At 51.3% G+C, this 19,687-nt stretch overlaps 1 protein-coding gene across 1 annotated transcript in view; it reads left to right on the forward strand.

The window, feature by feature from the left end:
- FBN3 (fibrillin 3) overlaps window positions 1-17,934 on the forward strand; it is a 173,883-nt gene extending 155,949 nt beyond the window's left edge. Inside the window, 6 exon segments of the mRNA XM_080989333.1 lie at window positions 3,204-3,320; window positions 5,880-6,008; window positions 6,337-6,456; window positions 7,907-8,138; window positions 10,842-11,013; window positions 13,066-17,934. Coding sequence (XP_080845459.1) covers window positions 3,204-3,320; window positions 5,880-6,008; window positions 6,337-6,456; window positions 7,907-8,138; window positions 10,842-11,013; window positions 13,066-13,440 — 1,145 coding nt within the window. The 3' untranslated portion in view covers window positions 13,441-17,934.
- Window positions 17,935-19,687: the final 1,753 nt, after the last annotated feature.

Below are 19,687 nucleotides of genomic sequence, written 5' to 3' on the forward strand. Positions count from 1 at the left end.
CATACCTGTGCTTGGAAAATCCCTTATTTTGGCTGCTGATCCCTTATTTTCGAGGCTGCTGGTCCCTTATTTTCAAATCTGTAAGTTGACAGCTATGGGCCACACCCACACCTTACCTTTAAAGCACTCTCGCAGCAGTGTGGTGTAGTGGTTAGAGCATCGGACTAGAGCCATGGTTCAAATCCCTGCTCAGCTGTGAACCTTGGGGGCCAGTCGCTGCCCCTCGGCCTAACCTACCTGCCACCGGCGCTGTGAGGCGAGGAATGGCCAGAGTGAGAAATTACATGTTATGTGGAACATAGAGCAAGCTGTTGTTCTCCTGCTCTGGGTTGCAGGACTTGAACCCAAGACTCAACATCAGGAAGAACTTTAATAATAATAATTTATTATTTATACCCTGCCCATCTGGCTGGGCTTCCCCAGCCACTCTGGGCGGCTTCCAACAAAATATTAAAATACTGTAATACATCAAACATTAAAAGCTTCCCTAAACAGGGCTGCCTTCAGATGTCTTCTAAAAGTCTGGTAGTAGTTGTTCTCTTTGACATCTGGTGGGAGGGCGTTCCACAGGGAGGGCGCCACTACCGAGAAGGCCCTCTGCCTGGTCCCCTGTAACTTGGCTTCTCGCAGTGAGGGAACTGCCAGAAGGCCCTCGGAGCTGGACCTCAATGTCCGGGTAGAACGATGGGGGTGGAGACACTCCTTCAGATATACTGGACCGAGGCCGTTTAGGGCTTTAAAGGTCAGCACCAACACTTTGAATTGTGCTTGGAAACGTACTGGGAGCCAATGTAGGTCTTGCAAGACCGGTGTTATATGGTCTCATCAGCCGCCCCCAGTCACCAGTCTAGCTGCGACATTCTGGATTAGTTGTAGTTTCCGGGTCACCTTCAAAGGGAGCCCCACGTAGAGCGCATTGCAGTAATAGCTTTTTGACAGCGCAACGGTCTTCCTCTGGAGGTTGTGGACTCTCCTTCCTCAGAGGTTTTCAAGCAGAGGTTGGACGGCTGTCTGTCAGGGGTGCTTGAGCCGAGATTCCTGCATTACAGGGGGTTGGACTAGATGCCCGCCGGGGTCCCTTCCACCTCTACAATTCTATGATTGTCAAAAGTGCACTTACAAGTTAGGAAAAGGCATAACCACTCGTCAGAGACCAGTGGCGGCATCAGCGGCTGCAGCGGCTGCCCAGAGTGTTAGAATTCCTGCTCCGTGATTGCAGTCACGGGATTGTTGTCTATCACATGACGGTGTATGTTTTGACTCCACAGAGTGGGAAGTGACGGAGACAGGATGTTTGTATTACTGTGTTCCGTGAAGTGGGACTCTTGTCCTTTTTTCTTTTTCTCTTTGCTGTCTGATGCTAGAGAGAGAGGGAGCCATGTTGCAGTGCTCCGTGTGTGTTTATATGTAAATAAAGTAGATTAGCCAAAATGCCGAGTTGCTAAGGTCTGTCACGCAAGCTGCGAAGACTCTGCGGATCCCTAAGTGTGCTGGTGTCTGTTGGCATCGGTCGCTGTGATGTTCAGGCTGAAGAAAGCTTTTGAAGCTCCCGAACAATCGACCAGGAGGGAGAGAACATGCCAGTTGGGCATGTGTCTCTGCCAGGGTCCTTACTCAAACTCCTGACACAGAGGACTCCCCAGGAGAGGGGAGAAGAGAGGAGGCCAAGGGAACGCTCCACAAGGGCGGGTGTTCGAAAAAGGGGTGAGGGGCTGCCAGCTCTGCAGGCAAGAGGGGACATAACTGGGCTCCTGAGCCCCACAGGGGTGCCACAGACAACACTGGCCTCTGTCCCTCTTTCCTTCCCTCCTTCTTCTGATGCCCTCTGGCGTCTCTGCCTCCCAAAGGCTTGCACGGCTGTTTGTTGCAGCAGCCCCGGCTGCAAGCTCCCCATGCGAATGGTGCCTCTGGGGCTGGCCAGGGGGCGCTGGGTGCCAGGAGCTGAGACAGCCCTGGAGTAAGCAAGCAAGCGAGCGAGGGAGCCCAGCCCACCAGCCCTTGATGTTGGGAATGGGCAGACATGTCTGTGGGCCGGTGCAAGGAGCTGTCTCTCTTTGGGGGACAGCTCAGAGACCAGGGGCTGCAGGAGCGACTGCCCAGAGGACTCCCAAGGAGAGGGGAGAGGAGAGGAGGGTGTTTGAAGAGGGGTGAGGGGCTGCTAGCTCTGTAGTCAAGGGGGGGGACAAAATTGGGTTCCTGAGCCCCACAGGGGTGCCGCAGAAAGAAAATTCAAGGCAGCCATGAACTCAAAAAGGTTGAAAACCTCTGCATTAAAGGGTACCATCCATTCATCAATATCAGTCTCTTGGTCACTGTTAGGGCGTCCTCGTTGTCCTTTTCCCAGTCTTGAGAGGTAGGGAAGTTGACAGATTCGTCCCTCTGTAGTCTCGCCTCAACCCAGCCTCTGTAGGGTGAGGGCGATAACACCAGAGAGGGAGTGGTGCAGGAAAAACAACTTACTCCTTCACTTAAAGAAAACAAAAGAGATCATTGTGGACTTTAGGAAATGTAAATTGAATATCCAGCCACTTATTATTGGGGGGGAAGTGCGTGGAACAGGTCTCGCTGTTTCGATTTCTGGGAATGGAGTTGAGAGACGACCTAACCTGGGGAGAAAACAGCAAAGACCTGGTGAAGAGAGCACAGCAGAGGTTATATTTTCTGAGAATCCTCCAGAAAAAGAATCTCTCAAAGGACCTGTTGATGGCATTTTACCATTGCACTGTGGAGAGTGTATTAACCTATGGTCTCTGTGTGTGGTTTGGGAGCTGCACGGCCCGGGAAAAAACAATGCTATCCAGGGTTGTAAAGACTGCAGAGAGAATAATTGGGTGCACTCTTCCCACCTTGGATCAAATCTATGCGATCAGGTGCCATAAGAAAGCTGCAGAGATAGCGCAGGATAGTGCGCACCCCGGAAATGATCTCTTTCAGCTTCTGCCTTCTGGAAGAAGGTACAGGGTTATAAAGGCCAGGACTAGCCGCCTGAGAAACAGTTTCTACCCAAATGCAATTCTGATTCTAAACGCAGCATAAGGGGTCTCTATAGTATAGTGTATTTTAAAATGGGGTTTCAGAGTTTTTAGGGGGTTTTGAATGTTTTATGTAGTTTTTCAATGTCATTGTTCTGCATGGGACAATGACAATAAAGATATCGTATATATCGTACATCGTAACTCGGCTCGTTTTCTTTACGAATCCAGACCTCGACGAGTGCTCCACAAAGCAACACAACTGCCAGTTCCTCTGCGTCAACGTCATCGGGGGCTTCAACTGCAAGTGCCCCCCGGGTTTCACCCAGCACCATTCTTCCTGCATCGGTGAGTTCCCCTGGTGCTCCCCCAAAGGCAAGGGCAAAGCTTTTCTGGGACGCCAGTTCACAAAGAACACTGGAGGGACCGGGGAGTGTTCATATATTTATTAATCCTTGGGTTGTATTCAGCTAAGTCCTGCTCAATGTAAATCTACTGAAAGTAGCCAGCCTAAGTTAGTCGTGTTACTTAACTTCAATGGGTCTACTCTGAGGAGGAGCAGAGTTGGTGACCATTCTGGAATGGTCTGCATCCGCACCTTACATTTAACACACTATTATACCAATCTAAACAGTCACAACTTCCCCCAAAGGGTATTGGGAACTGTAGTTTTCTAAGGGTGCGGAGAGGACCCCATGTCCCCTCACAGAGTGTCAACTGCCAAGAGGGATGGCTAGTTAAACCGCTCTGGGAATCATAGCTTTGCAAAGGGAATAGGGGTCTCCTCACAGCTCTCAGCACCTTCAGCAAACTACAGTTCCCAGGATCCTTTGGGGGAAGCCCTGACTATTTAAAGTGGTATGATATTGCTTGCAAAGTTTCGTGTGGATGTGCTCTTTATCTACACAAGCAAAACACCCTGAGCCACTGGCCTGGTTAGCACATAACAAGAAACCATGGTTAACGTTAACGTCGACCATAGTTAATGGCAAGCCTAGTTGAGGCACCTGGCAATAACTTTACACCTTTTTTTGCTGCTTTGCAGAAGTATCAGCCCATTAATCATCATGAAGGAGGAGGTCTAGGAATGCTCATAATACTAAGCCATAGTTAACATCATCCAAGGCTTATGAAATCACCCCAAACTGTGGTTAACACTTACAGATAGGTAGCCGTGTTGGTCTGCCATAGTCAAAATAAAAAAATTCCTTCCAGTAGCACCTTAAAGACCAACTAAGTTAGTTCTTGGTATGAGCTTTCGTGTGCATGCACACTTCTTCAGATACACTGAAACAGAAGTTGCCAGATCCTTCTATTGCAAGACCTATTGCAGTCGTTAAGAGTCGTCAACAGGCTCATCTCAGCTATCTGCCAATCACCCATTCCCACCACCCTTCTGAGTAATACCCCTCCCCACCTTCTCACTATATAGAAGGATCTGGCAACTTCTGTTTCAGTGTATCTGAAGAAGTGTGCATGCACACGAAAGCTCATACCAAGAACTAACTTAGTTGGTCTTTAAGGTGCTACTGGAAGGAATTTTTTTATTGTGGTTAACACATAACCCTAAACCATAGTTAAGAAATCATAGTTAGGGTGCCAGACTGGGTTCACACCTTACGCTGTCAGGGTTCAATAAACCATAGTTTAATGAACCATGGTTTACTGTTCTGTGCAAACCAGGCCACTGAAGGGGGAATGAACTAGATGAGCCTTTCCTTCCAGCTCTACAGGGCTATGATTCCCCCACAAGCTGTTTTTATCCTCTACATTTTCCAGAGGCATGTTCACATAAATGTTTGGGGAGGAGGGCAACTTGAGATGACTGGTTTTGGGTGAGAAAACAGCTAGCAGGGAAATAGAGAATCCAGCTCCATTAGGAAAGAAACAGAGATTTGAATGTGCTATAAACATGCAGCACTAGATGGCGCCAGAGAGCATAAAATTTTAAAACGCGGTTTTCCTTTTGTTATAATCTAATTTCTGACTTATTTATAGCATCTCCACCCCCACCCCACCCCACAGACACACCCATGTCTAGATCCACTCCTGGATTATTTCCAAAATTCCTTTCTAATTGTTAAAAAAGAGAAATAAATCTGCAGGGTCTCTATTGCACACATTTGCGCGTAGCCTGTAGTTCACCCCTCAGCCACCTGATTCCTGGACTTAACCATCCAGGGCTCCTTTACCTTTGTCCTTTTCATCTCCTCCCTGCTGGCTTCAGGTCCATTCACCTGCCGCCACCCTATATTGCAACCTCTGCAAGGCGTTGCACCCACAGGCCAGCAGCGTAAGGAATGCACAAAGGTGCTTACTAGGAAAACATACGTCTCAAGCAAGAGAGCCAAGCCGCACGCTCCGTAACGAAGCCACCATGCTGCCGTCCAGTTTGGCAACCCTTTGCAATTTTGCCAATACGGGGGCGTTGTTGAACTGTGCTTGTGTCTACTATACAGTAAAGGTAAAGGGGCCCCTGACCATTAGGTCCAGTCGTGACCGACTCTGGGGTTGCGGCGCTCATCTCGCTTTATTGGCCGAGGGAGCCGGTGTACAGCTTCGGGGTCATGTGGCCAGCATGACAAAGCTGCTTCTGGCGAACTAGAGCAGTGCACGGAAACGCCGTTTACCTTCCTGCCGGAGTGGTACCTATTTATCTACTTGCACTTTGATGTGCTTTCGAACTGCTAGGTTGGCAGGAGCAGGGACCGAACAACGGGAGCTCACCCCGTTGCGGGGATTCGAACTGCTGACCTTCTGATAGGCAAGCCCTAGGCTCTGTGGTTTAACCCACAGCGCCACCTGCGTCCATATATATAATGTCTACTATAGATGGGGCTAATACGTGCTTTTTTGTTGTTGTTCACGAGATCTCTCTGCTTTGCCCCCCCCCTTCTCCTCCTGCAGATAACAACGAGTGCACAGCGCAGCCCACCTTGTGCGGGGTCAAAGGGCAGTGCCTAAACACCCCTGGGAGCTACAACTGTGAGTGTCAGAAAGGGTTTGCCCTCGACACCTCTGGAAGTAGTTGCGAAGGTATGTGTAGACACAAAATCCCATGGCAATAACACACAAAGCTAGACCTGTTTTCCCAAATGCTAAGCCAACCCAAACTCCAGGGGAAACAAAGAAAATTCCATGCTACGGATCATGAGAAAAGGAGTTGAAAATATAGCATAAAATAAATAAAAGCACACATTCTATTCATGTAAAAACACACTGATTCCCAGACCGTCCGCGGGCCAGATTTAGAAGGCGATTGGGCCGGATCTGGCCCCCAGGCCTTAGTTTGCCTACCCTTGCCTATGAGTCTATGATTTTCCCCACCTAAAACATTATCTCTCTCTCCCTTCTCGGTGCGCAGATGTCGACGAATGTGATGGGAACCACCGGTGCCAACATGGGTGCCAGAACGTCCTGGGAGGGTACCGCTGCGGCTGCCCCCAGGGATACGTCCAACATTATCAGTGGAATCAGTGTGTAGGTAAGAGAACCACTGGGGGCTGGGTGGAAAGGGACGATAAGGGAGGCTCAACACACCTTGAAAGCCCTAACTGGCCGCTCGGCCCTGTAGCCCTGAAGGAGCGTCTCCACACCCATCGTTCAGCCCGGAAACTGAGGTCCAGCTCTGAGGGTCTTCTGGCAGTTTCCCCCACTGCAAGAAGTAAAGTTACAGGGAATCAGGCAGAGGGCCTTCTCGGTGGTGGCGCCCTCCCTGTGGAACGCCCTCCCACCAGATGTCAAAGAGAACAACAACTACCAGACTTTTAGAAGACATCTGAAGGCAGCCCTGTATAGGGAAGTTTTAAAAGTTTGATGTTTTGTGGCGTTTTTGTATGTGCTGGGAGCAACCCAGAGTGGCTGCGGCAATCCCGTCAGATGGGCGGGGTACTAAGAATAATAACAAACAACATACTATACCAAACATAAGCGTAGTAGTAATAATAATAATAGATGTTCTGGTGTTTGTTGCTATTTTGTTAAGATAAAATAAATTAAAATTATTATTATTACTATTATTATTATTTTCCAACATGTGTTTGGCATATTTTTAGACATTTTTGCTAGTTCAAGCAGTGTTAAGTACCACCTAAATATTATTTTCATCTGGTTGTCTTTCAAAGTATAAAGGTAAAGAGACCCCTGACCGTTAGGTCCCGTCGTGGACGACTATGGGGTTGTGGTGCTCATCTCGCTTTATTGGCCGAGGGAGCCGGCGTACATCTTCCGGGTCAAGTGGCCAGCAGGACTAAACCGCTTCTGGCGAACCAGAGCAGTGCACGGAAACACTGTTTACCTTCCCACCAGAGCAGTACCCATTTATCTACTTGCACTGTGTGCTTTCGAACTGCTAGGTTGGCAGGAGCAGGGACCGAGCAACGGGAGCTCACCCCGTCACGGGGATTCGAACTGCCGACCTTCTGATCGGCAAGCCCTAGGCTCTGTGGTTTAGACCACTGCGCCACCCACGTCCCTTTTCAAAGTATAACATGCAGTAAATTCCAAACCTTCCATAGTCTCTCCCATGTGGTAATCGTAATCATCATCATCATCATACCCAGCTCATCTGATGGGTGGCTTCCAGCATATACAAAAATGTAATAAACCATGAAACATTAAAAAAAATTGCACTAGTCCTATTAGTATTATCAGAGAGCACCTGCTTGGTGTGCAGAAAGCAGGGTCTGCCCAACCGATTTCGCCGCCTGAGGCAAAACCGGAAGGTGTCGCCCCTGCTGAAGCCTTGTGGCAGCAGCTTCCAGGTTCTGGCATGGTTTTGTCCATTGGCTGCCACTTCTCTGACTGCGCCCTTTGGATTCCAACCCCAAAGGCGGATGCCTCAGTCCGCCTGATGCGTGGGCCGGCCCTGCCAGAAGGTCCTGGGTCAAGGGGCCCTTGTATAACCAGCCTTATAACCACCCTTTCGGCCGCAGACGAGAACGAGTGCTCCAGCTCCACGGCCTGCGGCTCGGCCTCTTGCTACAACACCCTGGGGAGCTTCAAATGCATCTGCCCGTCCGGCTTCGACTTTGACCAGACTTTCGGGGGCTGCCAGGACGTGAACGAATGCGCCGCGGGTGGGAGCCCCTGTAGCTACGGCTGCTCCAACACAGAAGGCGGCTACTTGTGCGGGTGCCCCACCGGGTACTTCCGGGCAGGGCAGGGGTAAGTTCAGCAACGCCGGCAGCCTCCAATTCGTGGAGCAAAACAATTGGACCTACAAGCGGGAGTCTTTGCCTGTGTTTGGGGGCTGAGTTTGGCTTCCTCCGACCTTAGCCCCTCCAAATGGAGGGCCGAGGGATCTTGCAATGCGCTCCATCATACAGTGATCGAAGGTCAATGTCAGGGATGGGCCCAGCGAAGGGGAGTTGTGGGCAGAACCCACCAGGGACATGGATGATGGGAGCTGAAGTGGTTTGGGGAAATGGGGGGGAAACTGAAGTGGACCTAGAATCATAGAATTGTCGAGTTGGAAGGGACCCTGAGGGTCATCCAGTCCAACCCCCTGCAATGTAGGAATCTCAGCTAAAGCATCCAGGACAGACGGCCATCACAGAAGGCCTCCAAGGAAGGAAAGTCCACTGTTTTTCAAGGCAGTTTGTTCCACTTGCTGTCAGAAAGTTCTTCCTGAAGTTTAGCCTTCACCTCCTTCCTTGTCATTTGAATCCTTTGGTTCGGGTCCTGCCCTCCAGCGCGGGATAAAACAAGTTTGCTCCCTCTTCCGTATGGCAGCCCTTGAGATATTGGAAGATGGCTCAAATATCTGTGCTGGGCCCGAGGGTAACCCGAGTAACGCAGTACAGGTCCGGTCCCGAATCCAAGGGTTCTGCGAGGAGTCGGTCCGACAGGACCAAGGCAGTAAACCAGGCAAGGTCAGGTACAGGATCTCAGGCAGGTTCTGGCAAACAGCAACATAGCTCCTGCAACCTGGGGCAGGGTCCAGCAGCCTTTTATCTCTGTCGGGGTAACGGCCGGTCCTGATCCCCCGGCGACTCACCTCCCTGTCTCACCAGAAGGCGAGCCCTCCTCCTGCGAGTACTCAGGTCTCTCCTTCTCTCAGACCTTAGTCTCTGCAGCTCGGGAGACGTCAGTGGGTTACCAGACCCAGGGGCCACCTCAGCCTCCCCTGACCCAACCGGTAGTGGAGCAGCTGTAAGTGATGGCCCAGCTGAAGGCAACAAGGTAATCCCCGCATCTGAAGCCAGGGCAAGCTCAGGCCCCTGACTCGGCCCAGCTGGTGCTTGCTGCAGGGAAACCTGTGCAGAATGGGGCTCTTCAGAATCAGGCCCCAGACTAGGTTCAGATGCCGCCTGAGGCAAAGGATCTGGTGCAGACTGAGACTTCTCTGGCTCTATCTCCCTCTCAGTCTCCTCTTCTCCAAGCTAAACATACTCAGCTCCTTCAACCGTTCCTCATCAGGCTTGGTTTCCAGACCCTGGATCACCCCGATCGCCCTCCTCTGCACACCTTCCAGCTTGTCAATTTCCTTTTTAAATTGTGGCGCCCAGAACACAGGACTCCAGGCAGGGTCTGACTACAGCAGAACAGAGCGGGACTATTACGTCTGGACACTATACTTGTGTTGATGCAGCCTAGAATAGCATTAGCCTTTTTTGCTGCTGCATCACAGTCTTGACTCATGTTCAGCTTGTGGTCTGGAAACCAAGCCTTATGAGGAACGGTTGAAGGAGCTGTTTAGCCTGGAAAACATTTCAATGTCTGTTTCATAGGCATCGTTTTAGTTTCACTTTCATTTTACATTCACTTCTGGTTTATGCAATTCTTTTGGCTGCCCTGATTTCTTTTCTTTTAAAAAAAATCATCTTTATTAATTTAAACTACAAACATATACAACGAATTTACAATATCATATTACAAAAAGAAAATTAAAGGGGGGAAGCAATTAAGAAAGAAAAAAGAAGAAAATACAAAAGAAGAAAAAAAAGAAAAACAGATTTACATACATAAAAAAAAATCTTCCGTGTTAACACTTAAAAAAAAACACCTAAATAAAAAGACTTCTGACAAGACGAGGCTGCCTGGTTTCAGGGGGAAAGCCCGGCCTGCCTTCTGCTGCCTCGCAACTTCAGTGTTTCCTATCCAAATATTTGCAGGCCTTTCTGAGACACCCCCGGGGGAACCCCAGCTGACAAATGTCAGGGGAAGGGAAGCTGTTTAATGCACAGTTTTCTCAGAAGAGTTACGCCCTGTCAACTTGCCCTTACTTTAAATGGTGGGACCAGCTTGCTGTTCAGAAAAGCACAGTTTGGAAAGGCGGAAGCGAGTGCGAGTCCCTGACATAGCTGTCAACCGTCCCTTATTTGGTGGGAAAGTCCCTTATCCCAGCGCCGCGTCCCGCTGCTGTCCCTTATTGATGATGTCCCTTAAATTTCCCGGGTTTCAAAGGAAGCAGCTCCTCTCCCTCCCTCCCTGCCGGCCAGGGAGGAGGGAGGCTCCAACCGTGTTGCTTGGCCGCGTTGCTCACCCAATAAGGAGTCTAAGAACGACTGCGGGGTGGAGCTTGCATGCCTTGTGCCGATCAAATCGGCCGCGTTGCCTGGGGACTCGCCTTTGCTCAGCGCTTCCCAGCGGAGAGGTGACGGTGGTTTTCCTTGCTGCATCCCCTTTGCCGGGTTGCTGCGCTGTGGGAACCACCGCTTGAGGCTTCGTTTGGCTGCTGGCTGGGCTTTCTGCCTTTGGCTCGGAGGGGCTCAGAAGTTGAACATACCTGTGCCTGGAAAATCCCTTATTTTGGCTGCTGATCCCTTATTTTCGAGGCTGCTGGTCCCTTATTTTCAAATCTGTAAGTTGACAGCTGTGGTCCCTGACAATCCCCGCTCTGCTGCTTGCTTGCTTTTTGAACTGCAGGCACTGTGTATCAGGGCTAGGATTTGGCAAGGAGGCCTACCTCCCAGCGCCCCTGGAGGAGGAAGATGAGGAGAATCTGCTGTCGCCCGAAGCCTGTTATGAGTGCAAGATCAACGGCTACCCCAAGAGAGGGCGTCACCGGCGGAGTGCCAATGGCACCAACGAACACCAGGTATTTGGGAAGGAGGAAATGGCAGGTGGAGGGAGAGAGATGGGGCACCTCACAGCCGTGCAGAGATGTTCTTGGGACTGGCCTTCCCAAACTCACCTCCTCTCGCTTCCAAAGTGGAACTGGCGCCCGAGGAATTTTGCAGATACAGCGGTACCTCGGTTTTCGTACGTAATCCGTTCCGGAAGACCGTTCGACTTCCGAAACGTTCGAAAACCGAAGCATTTACTTCCAGAAGCGTTTACAGTGGTACCTAGGGTTAAGTACTTAATTCGTTCCGCAGGTCCGTTCTTAACCTGAAACTGTTCTTAACCTGAAGCACCACTTTAGCTAATGGGGCCTCCTGCTGCTGCTGCACCACCGGAGCAAGATTTTTGTTCTCATCCTGAAGCAAAGTTCTTAACCTGAAGCACTATTTCTGGGTTAGCGGAGTCTGTAACCTGAAGCGTATGTAACCTGAGGTACCACTGTACTTCCGGAAAACTCAATACGGAAGCCATGTGGCACATTCGACTTCTGAAAAGCGATCAAAAACCGAAGCAGTCACTTCCTGGTTTCCGGTGTTCAGAAACTGAAACGTTCGACTACCGAGACGTTGAAAATCGAAGTGCCGCTGTACAGTGGATGCTCGGGTTGCGAACGTGATCTGTGCAGGATGCAAGTTCGCAACCCGCTGTGGCGCGTCTGCGCACACACACGTTGCGATTCGGCACTTCTGCGTATGCGCAACTGCCGGAACCCAGAAGTAACCCGTTCCGGTACTTCCGGGTTTCGGCGGTCCGTAACCCAAAAAAACACAACCTGAATCATCTGTAACCCATGGTAAGGTAAAGGTAAAGGGACCCCTGACCATTAGGTCCAGTCGTGGCCGACTCTGGGGTTGCGGTGCTCATCTCGCTTTACTGGCCGAGGGAGCCGGTGTACAGCTTCTGGGTCATGTGGCCAGCATGACTAAGCTGCTTCTGGCAAACCAGAGCAGCGCACGGAAACGCCGTTTACCTTCCCACCGGAGCGGTACCTATTGATCTACTTGCACTTTGACATGCTTTCAAACTGCTAGGTTGACAGGAGCAGGGACCGAGCAATGGGAGCTCACCCCGTCACGGGGATTCAAACTGCCGACCTTCTGATCGGCAAGTCCTAGGCTCTGTGGTTTAACCCACAGCGCCACCCGTGGCCCGGTACACCTGGCATTACTCATGTTTAATACAGAGCGGCTGAGAGTCTCCCACTACCTGCATCCGGCATCCAGCCAGCGCTTGCAACACAGAAGAACCCAATAAACTCCCGACAGGTGTGTGAAACACAAGAATCCAGCAGACCTCAAACTGGGGGTGTTAAAGGGAAAGGGACATGCCACCTAACTCCTCGAAATACAATTGTCTCCTGCATTTCCACTACACCCCCTCCTCCTGATCCGGATCCTGAATCTTCCCAGGAGCAGGAGGACAGTATAGATTTGGAAGAGTGGTTTGCAGGGGGGCATAGTTCAGAAGGCAGAAGCTGGGGAACACTGGATGGGGAACAGCTGAGAGAGGAAACACTGGGAGGGAGAGGGTTAACAGATTCACAGTCTCTGGACCGCATCCACACACACCCCACCACCCCGTCTCCAAAGTCTCGGAGAGCTCAGAAGGCGGTAGAACAGAAAACACAGAGGGTACAAGCTCAGATTACAAGAGGCAAAAGTGATGTAGATAAATAGGAACAGAAGGGGAGTGTGAACCTTAACTGGGAGCACCGCCATTTCTAGGAGTTGTGTTCTTTGTTCTCTCACTGTGATTATTAAAGTTCCTAACTGGTAAGAAGACTCCTTTTACTTTGTCTACTAATCTGCTGCCATGGGGGAGGCAGCCGATTCTCTGACGCCTGCAATCCAGGAATGTTGTCAGCTCTTTTCAAAAGTAAACATTGAACATATTGCGGTTGCAATAATTTCATTGCTTTATCTTTTCCACAACCGAGCGCTGCGTGAACTTTATGAAACAAATAGCCCCTCCCTGGCCCACCTCTGACCTCTCTTCTCCTCCCTTTCCTCCCTCCCCTACCGCACAGAAACCGGGTGTCAGCTTGGCCAGCATCGACGTGGCATCGCCGGTGGTGGTGGCTCTCAACCTCTCCGGCCTGGGCCACAAGGAGCACATCCTGGAGCTGCTGCCGGCCGTGGCACCGCTGGAGAACCGCGTCCGCTACGTCATTGCCCAGGGGAATGAGGCGGGCCACTTCCACATCCACCAGCAAGATGGGCTCAGCTTCCTACACCTGGCGCGCAAGCGGGCGTCGCCCGGCACCTACCAGCTGGAGATCGTCAGCGTCCCGCTTTACCGCAAGCGCGAACTGCAACACCTGGAAGCCCTGAAGGATCACGACTACCTTGCCGGGGAGCTGGGCGAGGCCCTCAAAATGAGGTTGCAGCTCCACCTCTTTTAACCCTGCCCTTCCCGAGAGAGACACCAACGAAGCCAAGGGCTCAGGCTGCACACCACCAACGACACACCCCGGGAGAATCTGCGCCTCTCCCCCCCTTGCGCCGGTACGCCCCCCCCACCTTGCTGCCGTGGCGGAAGGGCTTCAGGGCAGCCCCTGATCTGGACCACAACGAATCCTGTTCTCCAAAACAAAAACGTATTTCAGAGGGCTTTTCTCGCCCCTGCCACCACCTCCTGCCCCACAGGCGGCCTCCACCCTGCGGCCTCCGGGGAACGGCAGCGGTCTGGACCCGGCAGGCGAGGAAGCCCCCCTCCCTCGCTCGCCTTGGGTCCCCCCCCTCGTTTCCCCCCTCGCCTTGGCATCCCAGTGGCCCTCCTCCTCCTCTGCGAGCACTGAGGACTTATTCACCTCCCTTCGCGTCGGAAGGGAATGGCAGCTTCCGGTCTCCACTGTGCGTCCGGCCCGCTATTACACTGGACTCCGGGGTTTCGTGTGCGGGTGCTTCGCCTGTCGGCAACGGTTGAGGGAAGGCAGCCAGGCCTGCACCGGATCCAACCTCTGCAGGGTCCTCCGAAGTGCACTAGCGTTACTTGGACAGCATTGAAGTGCACTGCGCCGCTTATGGGGACCAAAGCGAAGAGGCAGAGCTGCTATATTTCCGTGCATCTTGGAGTCACATACCTGGGCGAGGGGCGGATATTGAGAGCCAGACTAGCTTCTCTCCTTCCCTTGGCACCGTATATTGCCTGCTTTAAACCTAACCGGACCTAACGCAGCTGCTCTTAAGCGTTAGATGCATTATCTGTGTTCACCCCTGCAAAGCTGGCATGCACTAGAGTTCATTGAACAGCAGCGATGTGCATTGCGCAGCAAGGGAAACCATTGCCTCGTTACCTCCGCAGGAAGGAATGTGCTCGACCCTCTGCGGAAAGGGAAGAGGTTCCAAACAGGGGACTGGTTGTTCTTGCGTGGTAGGGGCCAGTTTGAAAATGTGACACACATCGTGAGCGAGAGTCACCCCAGGCCCCTACATTGAGGGAGTTTAACACGCCTCCATCTGTTTCCTTAACGCAGAGAGCGCTAGATGTCACACAGCAGAGAGAAGTTAATATTATCTGCTCCCTAACTTGGGTAGAAGTTACCAGGGGTCTGTCGAAATAAAGGTGGGTGGAAAGAAATCATATAGCCGTTGTGTCCTGGGTGGAAACAAGGGAGCAGACTTCATAGATCATAAGTTGGAAGGGTCTCTGAAGATCATCTAGGCCAGGCACGGCCAAACTTGGCCCTCCAGCTGTTTGGGGACTACAGTTCCCATCATCCCTGACCACTGGTCCTGTTAGCTAGGGATGATGGGAGCTGTAGTCCCAAAACAGCCGGAGGGCCAAGTTTGGCCATGCCTGATCATGCCAAACCCCCTGCAATGCAGGAATACGCAGCGGGGAATATCCATACGGGGATATTCGAACCTGGAACCTTGGCGTGATTCGCACCAAGGTCTAACCAACTGAGCCAGACAACGCTTTGAGTAGGGGCAGGCACCGAACCTTACTGATGCCCTCATCAGGAGCATTCCCGGGCACCCAGAAACCATCTACAAATAATATTTTTTTTTTGCATTTAGACAGGGGAAGCGAGCTTTCAAGGTGCTTCACGTAGGTTATCTCAGTGAAACCTCACAACAGCCCTTTAGAGTAGGTCAGTATTATTGTACTCCCCTGGGGTTGAGGTGAAACGTGAATTAGGCCCCTGGCAAGTCAAAGGATCCTAGAATTGTAGAGTTGGAAGGGGACCATCAGGGTCATCTAGTCCAACCCCCTGCAATGCAGGAATCTTTTGCCCAAGGTAGGACTCGAATCCAAGACCCTGAGTTGAAGAGCCTCGTGCTCTGCCAGCTGAGCTATCCCAGGCTCAAGCAACCTCTCGCACGGGGCTTAAATCTTATTTTGTGGCTCTGGTTGTGCTCTCAACCGTCCAAAACACGTTTAAAACACACAGAGAGAATCCTAGGAACCGTAGTCAGTTGAGGGTGCTGGGATCTGCGGCTCGGTGGGGGGGTGAACTACAGTTCCCAGGAAGTGCACTTTGAGCGCATGGTGCAAATGTGACCTCTCTGTTGCTGTTGCTGCTGCTGCTGCTGCTGCTTAGGTCAGCGTCCGATTGCCAACGCGAAAGAATATGGGGGATAACGGGAACCATTTCGGACACTTGGCAGAAGCTGTGGGAGTTGTAGTACAAAACGTCTAGGGGGAACCAGGATTGGAGAAAGCTGACCTGAACCCTTCCGTGTGATCGCGCCTCTTTAAGGCTTACCTGCGAATGCACCCGATGAGAAACTAGCAAGAGCAACCTAATATAAGGAAGGAGGGTGTCTTGTGGTGTGCCCCATCTGAGCAAATGTGGGGGGGGCCTTCTCCGCCAACCTCAGTCCGCCCCCAGCCAGCCTCAACTTGCCTGCCTCCTTGCTGCCAGTCTGGGCTTGGCTCCACCTCCCTTGGGCTCTGCCTCTTGCCTCTGGCGCCACCTACTGCTAGCCTCCCTCCCTGCGGCCACCTGCTTCAGAGCGGGGTTATTGAATTTGTAGTGGGAAACGTGGCTCCAAGAGGGGTCAGAAGACCCCCACACGCCACCCACAAGGCCTCTGCCCCCACCCCAAGCCCTTGACATGCTTGCGCCCGACACAGACCCCCTGGGTGGAGACTGACAGACTCAGGCGTTAACCCGGAAGTGCCAAAGGGCACCATAATCTTAAGCAGCTATATTTTTCATTGGGGGGGGTCCTCTTCCTCCTCCTCTTCTAGCAAGAATCTCCCTCTGATGCCTCAGGAACCTCAATGTGCCTCAGCGGAATAATGGGTAAAAATAACGGCTGCCATACGGTGATGGCAGGGGGCAAACAAATGAGAATTGATTCATTCACAAAATTCATTCACAAATTCATTCATTCACAAATTCATTCGCAAAATTCATTCGCAAAATTCATTCACAAAAGCCCCCTGCCATGTCAGTCTGTGTGGATTTGAGGGTGTGGGAGCAAGGTTGTGAAACACCTGCTTTAAGTTTTGCCATGGCAATACCGCAGCTGTTTTAATTCATTGCTGCAAAAACTGGACCTGAAACTGCGACCGTTCTCCAATTCGGAGTTCCAGGGGTGCTCTCTTGCTCAGGTTTTCTTTTCCCCCTTTTGTGCGCGCCCTCTGACTGCTTGACACCTCTTCAATTGTCCCCTCTGCCTTCCCTCCGTTAGGTCTCCTGAGGTCTGCACAGGCCTAGGGAAGTGGGGTAAGGGAAGAATTTCAATTCCGTTTGCGTCTCAGCGAGCGCCAATAACGTGAACGGAAGCAGGGCCATCCTTTGAAATCCGCGCATCTCCGAATTTTGCAACCGTTCTCCAGGCAAATAATGCGTGCGAATATGCACGTAATTAGGCGGAAACAGCCAAAACAACAGCAGCAAACCAAACCCCACTTCACATTAAGTGGAAGCGCTTTTGAAAATGTGCCTGTTAATTGGAACAATGGGCAAAGCTAGGTGCATTCAGGGAAATTCGCACCAAAACGCTGGCGAGTTTTCACGAGGGGCTTTTTAAAAAGAAAGGAAGTTGCAAATGGCTGCAGAAATGTGGAGAACTGGATTTAAGATTGGGGGGAAAGAGAGAAGGGAACTGAAATTGACAGGTGCATCCACCCCTGTTGGAACTGAGCGAAGCTGGGGCATTGCCAGAGGGGCAAATCCTCCAGGACAGTGGTTCTCAACCTGTGGGTCCCCAGATGTTGTTGGACTACAACTCCCATCATCCCTAAGCTCTGGCCTTGCTAGCTAGGGGTGATGGGAGTTGTAGTTCAACGACATATGGGGACCCACAGGTTGAGAAGGGCTGTCCTAGGAGGAGGTGGCCGGTCCTGGTCCTGGTCCTGTTCTGGATCCTTCCCATTCCTTCCCTCCCCTTGTTGTTGTTTAAAAAATATGGGTGTCAGGAAGTGGACTTGGGCTCCTTTAAAACTTGAAACCCCTGGACCTCCCCAGCTCAGTCCACAGCAGGCTTGGGGAGGCGCCCCAAGCCAGACTTCTCAACACGACATCCTCTCTCATAACCAATCTTTCCTGCCTTGTTTCATCTTCCGTACTTGTTTTTGGGTTTTGCCAAATGGTGCTTTTCCCCCTCCCTCCGATTCTTATTAATATTATTATTATTGTTGTTGTTGATGATGATGGTAATCCATTAGCCAAGGGGCGTGGTGTTCGCGTGTGCAGAGTTGTAGTCCTGATCTCCTCCGCACCATGACCGTGACTTTCCTTCCGTGCACCGGCGGAGGGGGAGCAGGGGAGGGGTGGGCCGCACACGGCACTGAGACCGAGACCCGGCCGCCTGGGGGGCCCCGACTTTTTCATTTTGTATCATGAGCGACGGCAGCAATAAAGTTATTTTGGGTTAAAGGTCTGTGGCGCTCTCCTTGTTTCCCAAACGCTTGGACTTGACATCTCTAAAATAGGCTCTTAAGATGCTTAAAGTAAAGGGACCCCGGACCATTAGGTCCAGTCGTGTCTCTATTTTCCAGGGACCAGTCTCAGATTTACAGAAGCCGTCCTGGTTTCTGATTTGACCCCGGAACATCCTGCTTTTCTCTATTTTCATTGGAGAAATGTTGGAGGAGATGGTATGGCCTTGGGGGCAGACGAATCAGCTAGCAACATTACTAACGGAGAAAAACAAATAGGTGCGCTAGCGTGGTGGGGGTGGGGGAACTCAGGAAAATTAAGGATCATTGTAGAAAAGCAGATTCTGGGCAACAGTCTAGGAGCAGAGCCGCCATTGCCAAATCGTGACCAATTTTGCCTGAGTTCTAGATTCAGGTAAGTAGCCGTGTTGGTCTAACGCGGTAAAGGTAAAGGGACCCCTGACCATTAGGTTCAGTCATGACCGACTCTGGGGTTGCAGCTCTCATCTCGTTTAATGGCCGAGGGAGCTGGCGTACAGCTTCCGGGTCATGTGGCCAGCATGACTAAGCCGCTTCTGGTGAACCAGAGCAGTGCACGGAAATGCCGTTTACCTTCCCGCCTATTTATCTACTTGCACTTTGACGTGCTTTCGAACTGCTAGGTTGGCAGGAGCAGGGACCGGACAACGGGAGCTCACCCCGTCATCGCGGGGATTCGACCGCTGACCTTCTGATCGGCAAGTCCTAGGCTCTGTGGTTTAACCCACAGCACTACCCGCATCCCATATGATATTTAGGTGGTACTTAACACCGCTTAAACTAGCAAAAAATGTATAAAAATGTTCCAAACATTTTATCACGTGGCCATTTTATCACGGGAGCTCACCCCGTCGCAGGGATTTGAACCACCGACCTTCTGATCGGCAAGCCCTAGGCTCTGTGGTTTAACCCACAGCACTACCCGCATCCCATATGATATTTAGGTGGTACTTAACACTGCTTAAACTAGCAAAAAATGTATAAAAATGTTCCAAACATTTTATCACGTGGCCATTTTATCACGGGAGCTCACCCCGTCGCAGGGATTTGAACCACCGACCTTCTGATCGGCAAGCCCTAGGCTCTGTGGTTTAACCCACAGCGCCACCCGCATCCTTTGCATCGCTATGGACTGCCTCTATTAACACACACATATATATTTCAAAGTAGGATTATTCTGGTTACTGCAAGCTGGCAGTAGCATTCCACGCGCATCCACCTCTATTGATTTTCTGTCAAATTTGCCAATTTTTTAAGGGGGGGGCAGAGAGACAGTGCACGCGAGCCCTTTCAAAACATTGCACGTATCCACAGGAGGGCAGGCGTAAAATATCTCAGCAATGGCTGGGTGTGCGGAGATCAAAGAGGAGGCAACAGGCAAATTTAGCAACAAAAGGCAGCTTTATTTCATGGTGCTCGTACCCTTCTTATAGAAATAGCTCCCTGTTCTCAACACACAGAAGAAGAGGAGTTTGGATTTGATATCCTGCTTTATCACTACCCGAAGGAGTCTCAAAGCGGCTAACATTCTCCTTTCCCTTCTTCCCCCACAATCTGTGAGGTGAGTGGGGCTGAGAGACTTCAGAGAAGTGTGACTGGCCCAAGGTCACCCAGCAGCTGCAGGTGGAGGAGCGGAGACGCAAACCCGGTTCCCCAGATTACGAGTCTATCGCTCTTAACCACTACACCACACTGGCTCTCAGTACACCACAGCAGAAAAGAGGCCCGAACTCTGCCTCAAAGGTGAACTGTGGCCTGCACAATTCTTTCCA

Source organism: Podarcis pityusensis, assembly GCF_964106645.2.
Source record: "Podarcis pityusensis genome assembly, chromosome: 18".
Lineage (NCBI taxonomy): Eukaryota > Metazoa > Chordata > Lepidosauria > Squamata > Lacertidae > Podarcis > Podarcis pityusensis.